Raw genomic sequence first — 16,626 nt, forward strand, 5'->3', positions numbered from 1 at the left:
CAAAAACAACCAGAAGAATTGCCTTTACAAAATCACATCCAGCACATACATTACAAACAAAATGCACTCAAAAGCTCAGTCTCTCCTGAAAGGACCGTCTCAACAGAAAGAGCATAATTAACATTGATGTCACACTCCTGTAAGTCATCAGTTACTATATGCCATATGAATGCCTTTGTATAAAATTCGGTTAATATTCCTAGACAAACGCACAGTCCTGTCTAGTAGGCTCTACTTTAGTGCTTGTCTTTATCCTGCCTGCCTAATTCTTTCTCTCAGATTTAAACAAGCCAAAAACTCACCTTATGCTACTGCAGAAGCAATTTTTATTTTTGAAGGTTAATCCAACTCAGCAGGATTTAGGGATGGCACTTTTGCTTGGTCGTAGGCATGTTGGCTCAGGCCAGACAGCTGTTTGGACATTCTCCACTGGGAATCTTGCCCTCAACACCCACAGTTGATGCACATACATGGTCTACTGGCTGCCTACTTCCATGCCCATCTGTTCACATGGCATGGTGCCCACTCACAAGTTCGCTGGATCCTTGCCCTTAGTGTGTAGATGCCAGGCAATGATGGGCTTAGATGGGCAGCCTGCAAAATACTGAAAGTGATCATTTTTTTCCTGTAGGAAGTCCTTCCTCTGTGATAGCACTGAAGCATGGACACCACATGCTACCCTACACTTAATAACACCTGTGGACGTATGTGTGCCAGAAATACGAAGGCTAGGGTGGGGGGAGAAATGTACTGAGGGGGATCGGGGGGGTAAAGGAAGGAAAAAAAAATGAATGATACGATGAAATTGCATGGATTCCTGTCTAAGAATTGTTCTACATTGCAAATGGCAGTGGAAGGATACTAGAGTTAACTTGAAACAAAGTGGTTCAAGCATCAGAGGAACATAGCCATGACCACAGGCGCCATAGCACAGCCCAGTTAACGCTGCTTCCAATACCAACCTAGCTTAAAGCTACCTTGGGCACCACACGTCCTAGTAGCTACAGTACATAAAAATCTGAGATGGGTCATAATGAAAGCAGTGAGAGCCAAATCAGGCCTGTCTAAAATTGTTCATCAATGCACATTCCATATATACTCTACAATATAAAACATTCTGCAGAAGACATTGGCACCAGTTAAGGTGCATAGTAAAAAAGAGTCATCTTAATGAAGATCCATTTTAATTTGTGTCATTGTCCTGACAAATAACTGAGCAAACCCTACTCGATATCAAGGCACTCTTTTTAAGAAAAATTAGTAGCAATGAAAAGTTTGTCTTTGTTTGTTTTTGGGGTGGGGGAAGGTCCAAAAGGTTCTTGAAGATGTTTTAGGACAAAATAGTAATATTAAAATTAGAATATCTTTCTCTTCCCTAAGTTTGATTAACAGTAAATCAACACTTAACAATTTTATTACTTTAAATAGTAAGCTGCCTAACAAATCAATATTTTTGTTAATTGTCCTAAAAGAATATGCTTTATTAACGTCTTACTTGAAGTTTATTTGAATAACCTTTAAGTACTTGTAAAACCCATGTAGTTTTTATAGACTATTTATACCTCTAGCTGCCATTCATACATTGTAGGAGAGTCATCAGAAAAGCTGCATACTATAGTTTCTGGTCTTTTACTAGATAACTGAAGCTTTCAAAAGGAAGAAGAAGAAAATCAAAGAGATCCAAGCAGCAAATATTTTCAACGGAGCCTTCCAGGACTCCCAGTTTCTGCCAGCACTGGCGAGCAAACTATCACACTTACAAACACTCATGGAAAATTAATAAAATGAGTTGCAATACCAATGAAACATATTCACAGAATTATTCTAACAAGTGTTTGTGTGTTTTTTTTTCCCTCTTGTTCTTCCTCCCCCTTGCAGGGTTCACCCCAACACTGCTTTAATGATTTCAAATGCTTGCTAGCAGGCTGAAGAGAGATATAAAAGCAATGGCATGGCTGGATCTGCAGCCTGGCTTGGGGCTCTCATCTAGTCAGCAGTGGAAGCCTGTGCTGGAAGGCACATTTAGGCTGTGTCTAACTTAGTGTTTATTCTGGGGTGACTGGATTTGAGAGCGCTTTCCCTACCCTAGAGAATTGTTTGCTGCACGGAGACATCCGTCTTGTCTTTGAGCATGCTCCGCCGAATCAGTCATGTGTGACGCCTTGATCTGTTTTGGTCTGGACATATTTTAAAATCGTTGTTTCCAAGTTTCACAGGAGCAGTGCCGAAAAAGTCCTGGCTCCCGAATGAAATTAGATTTATATGGAACACAAGCCAAAGAAGTCGCTATGAATGTCCAGTGACAAAATCAAGGAACCTGAACAACAACAACAAATGTTTTGGTTTCACTTCCAAGCTTATTTCATCTTCTTTAATCCATCCGAATGGGGGGGAAGAAACAGTGAAACTACCTCTTGTATAACTTTTAGGTTGCTAATTCCAGGCAGTACAGGAGTAAAACACTGGCTTCTACAACAGAAAAATCCATTGTTTTGGTCAGTACAGGAATTTCTGCAAAGTATATTTTTAATGTGACTGGAAGGAACATCTTCAAACACAGCTTACAACTGAAAAGCCCATAATTAAATCTTATTAAAAGCTATTCAGAGATCAAAATTAGAGGCTGTAACACACAATCACTTGGATACCTGTCAGCTTGATAACATCTAGATGGCCATCCAGTTTGCCACCTGCTCCTGCTTCCCTCTGCACTAATACCCTAAGTAAGCCTGTGAATGTATTTCCACCTCTGTTGTCTCATATCATCAAAAACTGTAATCTCTCTTGAAAAAAAGTCAGTATTACTTATCAGCGTTGTTCAGAAGACCAACGTACATTGCACTAGAAGAAAGAATGAAGCAAAGTTTTCAAGCGGATTTTACCAGGTGCCATTATAATCACTAACATGAAAGAAACAGAGTAATCAAAATAATAACTGATCCGTTTCAAGTAGCTTTTTAGGCAAATGGGCAATTTTGCAAAGGTCAATTAGCGGGATGACTCCTTCCACTTCTGTGTGACATCATCACATTTTGCTAGAAAAAGATTGAAAATATATGAAGCCTTTCTTCTTTTTTCCTTTGAGATTTCTCACTTTTACTCTTAATCACAACCTTGCAGCAAACCAGGTAGAACAGCAGTGATTAGCAATGATTGTTAACAGATTCCTACCAGTTACTCAGCACTGGGATTCTCTACATGCAATTTACCTTCCTGTCACGCAAAATTAGTATCCTAGCTCTCTTACCAAGAACTGCTATTGGACTAGAAATAAAATAATACAAAAGTTAATTTATATATATACGCACACACGCCAAAATTACAAAATTAACTCCTCAAATTTGTATTTGTCTGCAGGGCTCTTGATTTGTTTCTGTTTTCCTTTTTTGGTGTTGTTGTTTTTTGGTAACCCGTGCAATAAAATCATCCACTTGTGTTTCAGCAAACTAAGAACTATAATTGTAAAACACTATTGTCCACATTGCCTAAATATTATTTTATTATTTTCCCTTCATAGGCTAAGAAACATTTCAAATGATACTACACACTCGGGCTTATTCCATAAATTGGTCCATGTAGCAAAGGTAACGTGCAAGAGAAAAAAGTGCGTATTTCTGATCTAAGCATACTGAATCTCCTGGTTTTAGTCTTGTGGCATTACACTGACAGCAAATCACATAACAGTAATACAGAAGATAAAGAAAAGAAGAAATGGAATTATCCAGTTTGAAACTTCTGAAGCGTCTAGACAGACTGGAAATTGCCCCTGATTTGATTTTCTTTATTCTGTTCTGATAGAGAAGTAACCTGCCTTACACACAATAGAAAAACCTCAACAAAACCAAACAAGAATTGTCTGCTGCCATCCAAAATGCAGGCAGTGTATAAAGGTGTACTCCGGGAGGGCTGCTCAGAGTCACCAGACTTGTCGGCAAAGAAAAAGTACCTCAACAGAACAAATGAGTCAAATGTTATTAGAAACCGCGGTGGTGCATGGAAACAGAAAGTTGACTGCATATTTCAGTCCATAAATATACATACATTTAAACCACGCTGTCAGTGAAGTCACTAACACACATTTCAACGAATTGAGGAATTTACCAATTCTCTTGATAACTTCCCACTCGTCTTTGCAAAATGTAAAAACATACTGCAACTCTCATTTTATTTTGGGGAGGGGTTCCAACTTCCAGAGATTACATTTTTATTGCCTTTTTCTGCTACATTAAAGAATTCTTTGGTATCCAGTGTTGCCCCTGCACGTAGGTAAGAAGGAAATCAATTTGCTTTTTAATTTCTTTCAGGTACATTAAACAGCCTGTAGGTTCTTCATTGGTAATGTGTTTTTTTTTTTTTCCCCCCCCCAATTTCCAATACCTCTTTTTTGCCTCTTCCTTGCATAATCTCCATTATTCTAGTATGAGTATTCTAGATTCCTTTTCATCAGCATGGTTAACATAAATGAACATTTGCTGTCACCAATCTTTATCACACAGAGAGGTCAATCTCTTTCACACTGAAACACCCACAGAAGCTACATTTTGCAGTAAAACCTCATAATATGGTTCCTTATTCTGGAAACAGCATGGCCTATGTTTCCCATATATACTTATATTTGGATAAATTAAAATGCATTTTCAACCATTAAGCAATCCAGATCACTCTCCACGAGTGCCTTTACCCAGCCCTATTTGCCAGTCCATCAATCTTTGCTTTATTTTAAAATTTTGTTAGAACTGTTCTATTTACTTCCTTACCATAGATAAAAAGAGTGATTAGTGTCAGACTTAGTACCAGTCCCTGGAGATCAACTCTAAAAATCCACCCAGTTGATGATGATTCTCCAGGGACTACTTTCTGAAACGTGTAAATTAATCAGTTCTTAATCCATTTAACGTGTGCTTCACTGATACAGCACATAGCTAATATTTAATCAGAATGTCACGTACTATTAAGTCAAATGACTTACAAACTTTCAGTATACTTCATAAATATGGTTGCCATTTTCAATGAGATTAGTAACAAAAAATAATGCCCCTATTTTTGTTTGAACTATTTTTATTATTATTATTCAAATATGGTGATTGACATTAACTATATTCTTAACTTGATTTCTTTTTATTTAAGCCCTGAAACAACTTTCCCATTAGTTAATCTAGTACTGTGTAAGTCTAACCTCCCCACATTTTCTAAGTCATGACAACTTTTTTTTTTAATGTATTAAAACGATAATCAAACCGTTTTTGAACCTCTTGTAATATCCATGACAATGCAATATTTAAGATTGAAATCAACAGGCAAAGATCACCTCAGAAAACTCTTTCAGGCTCTAGCCTGATATTTAAGTTTCCTAAAGTTTTGCTATATTCTGCTAAATTTTTCTCATACTACCATCACTGCTTGATGTCATCCAATATATTTTAAGTCATTAGTATCTCAGAAAACACATAATCTGTTTCTTGTAACTGAATTGCTATTCAAAACAAATATTTATTGACTGTTCCTGTCTTTGCTGCATCTCTATTAATAGCTGCATCACCATTATAGCATGCCTGTAACAGTCCTGTCATTAAGAACTTAAAATTAGACATAAAAACAAAGTTCTAGAAATTATTGCACTCCTAAGAGGTCAGAACTAGAAGTATTTGGAAAACTCCAGGACATAAGAAAGGCATCAGTTTGGTCCAGCAGTTGTGGGATTCCCTTCTGTGATACAATATCGAGGGTGAAGATTTTCTATTCTGTTTAGCATTTGGCTGCTTTTCACTGTGTAAAGAGCCTGTCTCTTTCTCTAGCAGGTGCCAGTATAAAAAATGCTCGATTTATCAATATATCTCAGGGTGTTATTACCTAGACTCAGTGACTATAGATTTATAAAACAGTGAATACACAGCATAGTGTTTTAAAGAACAAACAAAACTACCTGAAATGTACGATTTCCACATGCTGAAATAATGAAATTGAGTTTGCAGTGCTCTGCATTTTATGTAATTGTCTCTTTATCTGCAAGGAAAGTTGCCAAATCAAAAATGAAATAATTTAAGTCTCATATATACAGGTGCACATACTTTCAGAAAGGCAGAAGCAAGCTGGCACTCTGTCTCATGCCAATTTTTAAAATATCTGCTTATATCTTCTTGCAATTTTAAGTATGTGTGCACCAAAATGGAACACAATGGAAGACAAATCTCCCTAAATTATAATTCCTTCATAATTTATTACATATTGCCATAGAAACTGATTTTCAAACTATTTTCTATGCGACTCCAGAAGTATCAAAATTTAAACAATGCTCTGAATAAACATCTTAAAATGTTCTAACATCAGCATACAAAGGGCCATTTTCTTCACCGCTCAGATATTCCAAATCCAATAAATGGAGACTGACCTAAAAAAACCCTGCTCCGGATTTGAAGATTGTCAGCTCTATTACACCAGCACATTCACACACAGATATCGAGGTTGATGCAAATGTTCAGAAAAAAAATTAGCATAAGGGCACATATAATTTTAATAGATGCTTAAGTATAACCGGTTAGGGTTGGAAGTGGTTGGTTGTGTACATACTACTGTGCAAATTCATCTATTTATGGTGCAGATGCACACACAAATGTGTGATTTTGAGGATTTTTTTTTTCCTCTGAACTTAATTTTTCTATAATAATTACTGAAAGATTAATAGGTAATCAAATGGTATAGATGGACTTTTCTTAAAACTGCTTACATATGCTTTGTAAGTGATATTTTTCTGAGCCTAATGCCCTCTGTTTTGTAGGTCACACGGATATCCACAGACTGTGCGGCTACTGAAGGCACTTGTCCTTTAGCCTTCTGCCTCACCACATGATTGAGCATCCATATACCTTACAACCATACACCCTGTCGAGTGTTATTCTCTTACATATCACAATTTACCTCGCTTTCTCGACTCAAACATGCAACCAAGCTGAGCAACAAGCTGCTTCAGCTGCCATATCATTTCAGTTTTTACACATCTTCCCTTTTTATGTGTGCTCCACATCTCCGTGATGTCTCATCTCCCTGTTCCACTGCCATAGGCTACGAGTCAGGAACAAAGCTTAGGCTCAATGTCAAACAGAGGGAAAATGGGAAAAAATTCATAGAAGAGAAAATTAATGGCCACAAACACAGCTCTAAAACTTCCATCTTCATGGGCTTTGCAGATCTCCCTTGTTCCTTAGCAAAACCCAAAGAGGAAGAAAGTACTATTTGTGTAGAAAAAGCCTTAAAAAGGTACGTAGCCGAAGAAAATACAAGACCAAAAAAATCATATTGATATAGTTATTTTTACATATTAAGGAATAAATAACTCTGAGAAGCTTGCAAAGAGCCCCCTTTTATCTGCAACATCATGCCTCACCATTGTGTCTTGTGGAGGCACACATCTCCAAAAACGCCTCAGCAATTGATAGTCCCAAGCTAATGGCACGGAAATGGAGTCCCGGCCCGAAATCAGGGCTAATGTGCCTGAAGAGAGGCCTTTCTTTCATTTCCAACAGGAAAAAATCGAGAGTGAAAAGCACGTAAAATCTCTTTTGTCAACAAGTTATCCAGTCATGTCATTAGCTTAAAAATCTTACTTTTAAGCTTTATATATTGATTTTTATCTGTAACAAATATTTTTTTTTTTTTAAGGAACATAGGATGATCATAACCTGTAGTATTTGCCAAAAAATAAAACTTAATAATAATAAAAAATCACTTTGAAAAGGGTTGACTGCCCTGAGATATGGCTGGCAAATACTCAGGTTTTCTTGGTGTAGAATCATGATCTTCAGTGTCATTAGCTGTTCATTTATTACAAAATCTACTTCACGGCATAAGAATTTTTCAAAAATAGGGACTGTACATTTGTGTTTAAAAAAAAATTAAAATTAGAGATCCCAGAGCTCACTAATGTGCGAGGAAAAGCGGATACTTTGCTTTTATTCTCACACTACAGAATTATTTTGCTCTAGAAAATATAATTTTGTTCAGATTCCTCTCTCCCCCCCCAAAATAAATTTATTCTTTATAAAAATAACACTCCTCTTTTTGTAGATCCCCCAAATCATACAGAAGTAAACATTAATATAGCAAGTGTTAACATTAGTAGGTTATTTGAACCCAGATGTTTTGTTCATGAATAAGTTACTTGATCATCTAAATTATTTATTTAGGAGGTAACACCGTGTTTTACAGGACCCTGTTTCATCTTGTGTGCGTACCCTTGCCTGAACATATTTCACATAAGCTTAATAAACCTTTTAACTTTTAAAAATGTCAATACTTCATCTTTTCACTATTAGAAGTGTATAACTTACATTTTGGAACTAACATTGTATAACTGAGCTTAATGCAAATAAACATTTATTTATTTTTTACAACTTTTGGATGATTAAATCATAGCTGAAAAAATAAAATGCCTTTTTTTTTTCGGGGGGCACATGCATTCATGATGCATCTTCAGTCTGTTTATTAAGTAATCATATCTGGATACAAGTGTCAACACAATTTATGTTTTGAATAATATGAAGCAGATAACCTCAATTAACAAGTAATTAGAGTCATTTTCCTATTAAGCAGTTTCCCTAATTGTTTTTGAAACCTGGAACTAAAATTGTAATAAATAATAAGCAGCCAAAACATGTCCCTGCATTAGCTTAATCCAGGCTTTTCCACTGGAGCCTGGGAAAAACACAGCAGAAATACGGGCTGAGCACCCAGGGTGCATGTGATCCTGAGAGACAAGGGAAATGCTCTTTTCTGGCTGCAGAACTCAGCGTAGCCCACTGTTCTGTACTTTTTTTCTTTATCCTTCCTCTCTTCAACACAGTACTCTTTTTTTTTTTCTGATTTATTTTATGAACATGCAATGCAGGAAGGATTTGACTTAATTGTTACTGTAGATTGACTGGAGCTTAGCAGGTGAAAGCCATCCCACAAAGGGTATCACCTCTGTTTAACTACTGCCTGTAGTAGTGCAAATTGATTTGTTACCTCAGGTTCTACCTCACCAGCATACCACATCCCTGTTTATGTAAAATAGTAAATATGAATTGGCTTTCCCAAAGAAGTTGGATAGAACAATTTGTGGTTTTCTGTTGGTTGGTCATAAGAGAGAAAAACAAAACAAAGTAAAACAAAAACTTTTCGCTTTGACACCAATCTCTAAATAGATACATATCACATATCAAATATAATAGATGAGATAGGAGAACAGAAAAATTTCACATGTATTTCTCTACTTTTATTACATGAACTGATGGAAATACCTATCTTGCATTCTGGCTGCTGTTGCCAAAAATGAGAGAAAAAAGAAAAATCTAGTTAAATCCAAAAAGAAATCCAACAGCTGCTCTTCACCCTAAGCCAAAACAAATAAACAAAGTAAAAACTAACAGAAAAGCTACCCAGAAGTTCCAGGGGAAAAAAAAAAAAAAAAAAAGTTTTTAAAAAAAATCAAGGGCAATAATATTCTCTTCACCTATGAACTCCAACCTTAGTCAACTCCTCAGGTCTTTCAGGTCTTTATCACAGTGTTCTTGTTAATTCTCTTCATCCAGCAAACAGAAATCAACTAAAATGGGATGAAGACATTTTGGGAAGTATGAACAGAAGAATCTAACTACCAGAGACCATCCATAGACAATGGCAGCTGAAGAGCTCTACTGATAGGACACTGGCATTTCCCCTTGAAGATAAGGATGGAAAAAGATTCTTAAAGTCCATGAAGGAACCAAAGTACCTTTGGCTGCCCTAAAATGTCTCCTAGTTAGTACACATCTAACTTGACTGTCCCCTTCCCCACAAATAAATATTCGCAATGGCTTCTCTCTCTCCAGACCTCCCTCCAATTTTTTCAGCCTTGGAAGACTACAGGACATATATTTTCACCATTTTTAAAAAATTATCTGTAAGGTAATAAATAATAATTATAATAAATTGAAAAGCAATGAGTGAACACGCTAAGAAGATACCCTGAGAAATTTCAGGAAGAAATCTGGCAGCTATGGGAAGACATGAGCTGTTCAAAAGGAATACAAACATTTAAATAATATATCTTGCTGGAAATTAGGCTTTGAGAGAAATCCCATTGATTTCTTTTAAGTCATTTTATTAAAAGGTCTATTAATGCTTGGCTTGCACTTTGTGGCTATGAGAGATGTTGGAATGAAGAGCTATCAAAGGTGGCTATCAAAGTTTTTTTCTTTTTTCCATTTAACTTTTTCTAACTATTAAGCTGCTCATTTTGTGGAGACAATCATTAGTGTCTTTAATGTGAAACAAAGCTTCTGGATAAGAGCTGCTCGCTGAAGATCAATATGAGAGATATCATTTCAGTTACAGCTTTAATAACTGTAACAATAGGGAGCCTGGCATCGCTGGCTTTGTGCATTAATGTAATTTAGAATTTACCAGGTACAAATCTTATCAAGCATTAGCAGTGGCTGCACTGGGATTTTCTAGGTAAGGAAACTGTGTGATAAGTGGGAAGTACTTTAAAGGTAAATTTTCATGTAATCAGGCTCATCTGCAATAAAACCTTGAAAAAAATTACATGAATAAAAAAAAAAAAAACAACAAACAAACAAGATTCCTGGAAAACAGTGGCAGTTTTTAAGGTATTGGTGGTGTGCGGGCATGTAAAATGCTCAGGGTATATTGGGGAGTTTCTCTTGTTTAGATCATCATAAAGCTCATATGATCCACAAGACTGAAGGATTAGGAATTTTGGCCAAATTCAGTATAATTAAAGATGCTCTGCAAACTACCATACACAGAAATCCACACCTACCTGAACACCCATTGCATAGCTTTCAGCTGAGCTGCAGGAGAGATGAGGAGCTCCTTCCTAACTCACACCTCTAAGACAAGGACCAGTGCCTTCCCAGAATGCCAGCAAAGCACCAGCTCTGCAGACCAGGAAGACAACCCTTCATCCAGCTGAAGCCCACAACTCCACACAGCTGAAGTAAATTCAGCTTCACCACCCTGCTTCTCCCAGCCCACCCATCCACCTCCAGGTCCTTCAACTCCCTGCCTGCTCCATACTTTTCACCACCAACACCCCACTGCCCCAACCTTTCCTGTGTTTTTGAGATGTTCATGGTGCTGTCACCTTTATTCTCCTGTAATAGTTTGTCTACAGGCATGTTATTTCTTTTCCCAGCCCTTCAATTTCTTGACTAAAAACAAATAAATAAAAATATAGAGTTGCCTCCCCCCCCACAACCAAAAAAAAAAAATAATCTGTACTGAAAAGGTTAAAACACAAATATTTTGGATCTTCCCTGCAAAGTTATTCTTAAAACCTGATGCAACCAATTGGCAGTTTTTAAAAACAATTTGTTTAACTTGTGTCCAAATGTCTTCAGGTTTTAGTGCTTACAGGTGGCCACTTTAGATTTACACTTTAATTTTGAGAAAGATCTAAACTGGGAGCAGTGAATTTTCGGTTTATCATTTGCTGATAAAAAATGGAAAGCTCAAAGTTGAAGTAGCCAACTACTGAAAAGAGTTGGCACCTGGCACTTAAATTTTTAAACACTGTTTTTTTTTGTGTAATGAGATTATAAAGTACGAGTCTGACTTCAGATTCACAGTCAAGAAGAATGAGCTCTTAAGGATAACAGAACTGCTGATGTAAAGCTCAGTTGGTCGAAAACCCAGGTTTGGTCCAAATAAACACACAAAAGTTTGGATGCTTCTCTGGGTTTTCTACCTGCCTTGGGGCTACAAATGTCACGAGGACAGATTCGCTCATCACAGCTGCAGTGCTTCCATTGCTGGCCACGGATGGAAGATCCAGGAAAACAATCTTTCTTGCAGAGCTCTGGGAGAGGAAAGTGAGGGAAAATGGGATGGAGTATTTCACAACCTTTCAAATTTGATTCCAAAACTGGGGGAAGATTCAGAGATTAGAAAGGATAGCGCATTTTTGCTGTGTTTGTGTTTCAGCTGTACTCCTAAATGCAAATTTTTACTGTAACTTTCAGAGTACATGGCAGCTTAGACAGACAATAAACAGGAAAAGAAGAGCATAACTGTTTCTAAAGTTTAGCCATCTTCAGTAATGTATTACTTATCACTGAAAAACAAAGATTTTTTTATTTTTTTTTCCACAGGCTGTCCACTGAGCAGCCAAGTTCCTTCCTTCTCTCAAGGTGTAGGGTCTTGGGCCCTCTGAAGGGCAAGGCTTGAATTTCAGTTTTGCCACGGATGTGAAATTGCTGTGTGTGTATGCACACACATCCATAAACACAAAATCACAGATGATCAGCACCTGCTTCCATTAAGGACATGAATCTCACCAAACAAGAAATCAAACAGAAAATAAAATACTGCTGTGCTAACGTGACTGGATCTGATCCTACACTTCTTTTTCCTGCAAAAGAACCACTGGCTTCAAAGGGGATTTGGTCTGATTTAGGGCAGGAGAATGCTGCTGTCAACTGTTTGTCTAAGAATAGGCACATTGCCTAACAAGGACACTCCGCTGTCTGTTTTAAAATCTCTTCTGAGTGTATTAAACAACATTTAGTGTGCATGTCCCTATATTGTGCAATAGCGCGTGTATTTAGGGCACACGCAAAATAACTTGATCCCCATTTCATCGCATCTGTAGTGCAATTATTTCAGCGCAGTAATAAAAGATAAAAAAAAACTGGTTCTTTACCTCTCCTGTCATGTTGCATTGGGTCACTTTGCCTCACATGGTGTGATATAATGTAACTCAATGCAAGGAGACACATGTCCCTTCTCATTGGAAATTTAAAGAAATGGAGCTTACTTTTACCCTGTGGGAAACTGTGCGGGTCAGGTGCCCAAGACTAGCTATGGGAAGTTTGATATCAGCTCAGTTTCAGTACCTACATATTTCAAATCTTATGGCATTTTGAAAGGAAATGTGTTAGATGCCACAATTTAGCTGTAATACAGTACTTAATAAAAATAGTGGAAGAGGAATATAATTCCACAGCTTACGTTCCTTGTCAGTGTCTGTGGACACATATTGCCAAAGAGACTCTTTTAAACAATGCTTCTAACTATACGTTTTGAAATATATATTATAAAACATGAAAAGCCTGGGAGAAACAATGCAGCCTAAAAGCACATGGGTATAGAATCAAGGGAACAGAACCGATTAATGAAGAAGCCAAAAGACTTCTTTTTTCTTTCCTTTTTTTTTTTTAAACAAAAAAATAGTGAAATAGTTAAGCACAGAGAATATAGATAAGGAAAATATACAGGGCCTGGGGCCAAGTTCCTCTCTCAGTTACACTAGCTATAATTGTGGAATAATTCTATTTCAATTAATAGAGTTAATATGATTAGAACAAAATTATCTATGTTATGAGCATGATTGAAACATAAGAGTCAACCCAGCTCTGAGGCAGACTTGGGAAAGTGTGCAAAGGAGATAAGCATCATCCTCAATCCTGTTTTGCAGGTAAAGAGACAGAAGAAGACCAACAAATAGGCTGGGATCAGGAGAAACATGACAAGTTCTAGTCCAGCTCCTTCTCCCCTTGGTTTCAGTAAATAATTACAAGATAAGTCTATCATGGGAGCCAAGTGAAATATTAAGTATATAGAATGATCTCTAACATCATGGCATGTTGCTATGTCACTCTTGTAGCAAAAATGTATACCTTTCATAGAATCACAGAATCATCTAGCTTGGAAAAGACCTTAAAGATCACCAAGTCCAACCACCAACCTGACCTGCCAAGTCCCATCACCAAACCATGTCCCTCAGTGCCACATCCCCACATCTCTTAAATCCTTCCAGGGATGGGGACTCCACCACTTTCCTGGGCAGCCTGTTCCAATGCTTGATCTCCCTCTCCACAAAGAAATTCTTCCTAATGTCCAACCTAAACCTCCCCGCTGCAACCTGAGACCATTTCCTTGTGTCTTATCACTTGTCACCTGAGAAAAGAGACCTACACTCCTCCTTGCTGTAACCTCCTTTCAGGTAGTTGTAGAGAGCGATGAGGTCTCCCCTCAGCCATCTTTTCTCCGGACTAAACAATCCCGATTCCTTCAGTCACTCCTCATGTGTCTTATTTTCTAGTCCTTTCACCGGTGTCAGTGCTCTTCCCTGCACACGCTCGAGCATATTTCTTTGGGACATTTCGTATCAGGGTGGTAACCTCAGTATCATTAACAGTTTGTATATTTGAGGGTCACTGTTTACAGGATAGCATAGTAGAAAAACTAAAAGCACATTCAGAACAGATACAGGAAATAAGTTTTCCTAATAAACAAACAAACAAACAAACAAAAAGGATTTGTGGAATGGCCTATGAAATAATGAAGAAGACACAAAAGCAATGAGATTATTTCAATTTAAATTAGATGTTAAATTACAGAAAATAATATTATTCAGAAAATAATATTTTCTGATTATTTAAAATCTCATGTCTAGGTTTTCATATTCTCCTCACTTTCCTTACCAGGACAGACCAAAAGCCTCATTTGGCAGAGTTTGGAACAAGCAAGTTTTGAGCTCCAAGCACTTAATACAACCCCATGATTGTCCTTTGGCTTTGAACAAACTAAGACATAGAGGAGAGAAACATTTGGAGCTGCTCCAGTTCGCCTCATTTAATATCAAATTCATAATTTTTGCACATTTTTGATGGAAAGGATGAAGGGGAGGGGGTGCATTTTCCTTTTTTCTTCTACACACAGCCCCAGTCACCGGGTACCACCAAGAAAAAATGCCTGTCTACAACTGCTCTGAAACAAGACATGTGTGATGTGGCCAATACCTGACCTTACCATAAATTTCCATCTTTATTCCATACAATACAGAAAAACCAATAATTTCAAAAGAAGAACAAACTATTTGCACCTTGTCTTTCCCTGTGTGTCCTGACAGGAAGACTCTGACCCTTCCTGGGTGAAAAGGCCGGTGTTTAAGGGACCCACCAGATGATAGGCAGAGAAGCAAGGCCTGTGTTGGACAGACTGTCATCCCCTTTCCAGGAGGCACACGTGCCCTGGTGTTGCCAAATGAAAGGAAATGAAGGTGGAAACTGGGGCTGGCTAACTTACAGGGTGGCTATGGGGTTCCTGGTTGTGCCCTGAGCTCTCACACCTGCAGTGACACCCCGAGAACCACATCCTCCTGTCTCCACAGCCACTGCCAGCACCAAAGACAAAAAGGGCTGCTGAGAGGCAAGCACAAATGAAAAGAAAATACAAAACAAAAGTAGAGCATGTTTTTAGATGGTAAATGAAATAATATTTTCACAACTGACTTTTTTTCCCCCTCAGGGCATACGTTAGAAAAGACAGAAATGTCACAGCTCTAGAAAAAGTAGAAAAAAAAAACTTTTTTTTTTATTATTTTTTTTTTAAGTTTATCCTATCAGGTTTAATATATATATTTTTAAATATTTACATCAAGTTCTCTGTGAAACTCAAAGGGATCTGTAGGCTTTGAGGAATGCACTGGTCCTGTCAAGCATCCCTCAAATCATAGACAACTCTATTAATGATAATAAAAATGTTTCATTCGCTCACTAGATCCTAAGAAAATGATGGAGGGGTATTCACGGAGAGGATGCAAAACTTCCTAGCAATGCCTTCAGTTGGGAAGGTATTTCGCTATTCAGAATCGCTTTGAATATTCCTATTTTCCAAGCGACAGATGATGGGAACATCAAGACTTTGGAGTCAGCAGCTCTTTTCCTATCTAGCATCCTTCCAATTAAAAAAAAAAAAAAAAAAAAAAAAAGCCATTTGGCCTGGACTCGTGCTTCGGTAGCATCAGCTGCCGGCTCCTGCTTCACCTGGGATCCCTGGTGCTGCTCTGCCCCCTTGTGCTGCCGCCGCATCAGAGCAGCCGCCCGCCTCCGTGCGGGGACCGCGCCGCAACCCCCCGCTGTCACTTCTCGCTTTTCTGGCAAGTTCAAGGTCAGTGCCTAGCTATTTTCAGCTCATCTCTTCTTGATCCATGCAGAGAAATGACAAGGTAACGTGATTTGGGGTCAGCTGTATTACAGGAACCGTTACATAAACGGAGAAAGTGGAAATCAATCCTAGCTGACAGTGTCTTCAGGATAATCAGCGCTCACTCCATGCCGCTGTCAGCTCCCCTGCATCAAACACCATGCTACTTCTGTCAGATCTCTTTAACAAAACCGCTTTCTCACTTTTGGCAAAGTAAATAAATATTCCACTCGGGCTCGCGTTTAGCTCACTGTTCGGGGAACTTTGCACTCGCAGAGCCCCCGTTCCTGCGGGAGCAGACGCCTCGTCCTGGCACGTCCACTGCTGCTTGCGAAGGGTGCTGGCAAAGACAGGGGCGACTCTTAGGAAACGCCCCGTCCTTCGCGTTTGGGGCCTGGTTTCTCCACGCAGCTGGTCGGCCTCCAGTGCTCTGCCCTGAATCCGGCATCCCAAAGTTCTCACCTGCCGGCCTCGTCAGGGCTTTCCCTCCAACATCTCAGGACGCCTTCCTCAATTTCGTTGGTTGCCATTACTCCTTCTTCACGTAACCAGACATCTCCCCCAGCACAGCAGCGTTACGAACGTACCGTTTCACAAGATGCGCCGCGTTGGCCGCGTCTGGGCGACGGCACATGGCGTGTCGGTTCAGGGAAAAGCACA

At 38.4% G+C, this 16,626-nt stretch overlaps 1 protein-coding gene across 5 annotated transcripts in view; it reads right to left on the reverse strand.

Moving 5' to 3' along the window:
• ARHGAP15 (Rho GTPase activating protein 15) overlaps positions 1 to 16,626 on the reverse strand; it is a 332,393-nt gene that overhangs the window by 290,873 nt on the left and 24,894 nt on the right. Inside the window, exon 1 of one of the 5 annotated variants that reach the window (XM_083841827.1) lies at positions 10,799 to 15,744. The exons of the other annotated variants lie outside the window; for them this stretch is intronic. Coding sequence (XP_083697953.1) covers positions 10,799 to 10,810 — 12 coding nt within the window. The 5' untranslated portion in view covers positions 10,811 to 15,744. Of the gene's footprint in view, positions 1 to 10,798; positions 15,745 to 16,626 lie in introns of those variants that run through there. 5 annotated transcript variants of the gene reach the window in all.

Source organism: Anser anser (assembly GCF_964211835.1).
Source record: "Anser anser genome assembly, chromosome: 6".
Classification (NCBI taxonomy): domain Eukaryota; kingdom Metazoa; phylum Chordata; class Aves; order Anseriformes; family Anatidae; genus Anser; species Anser anser.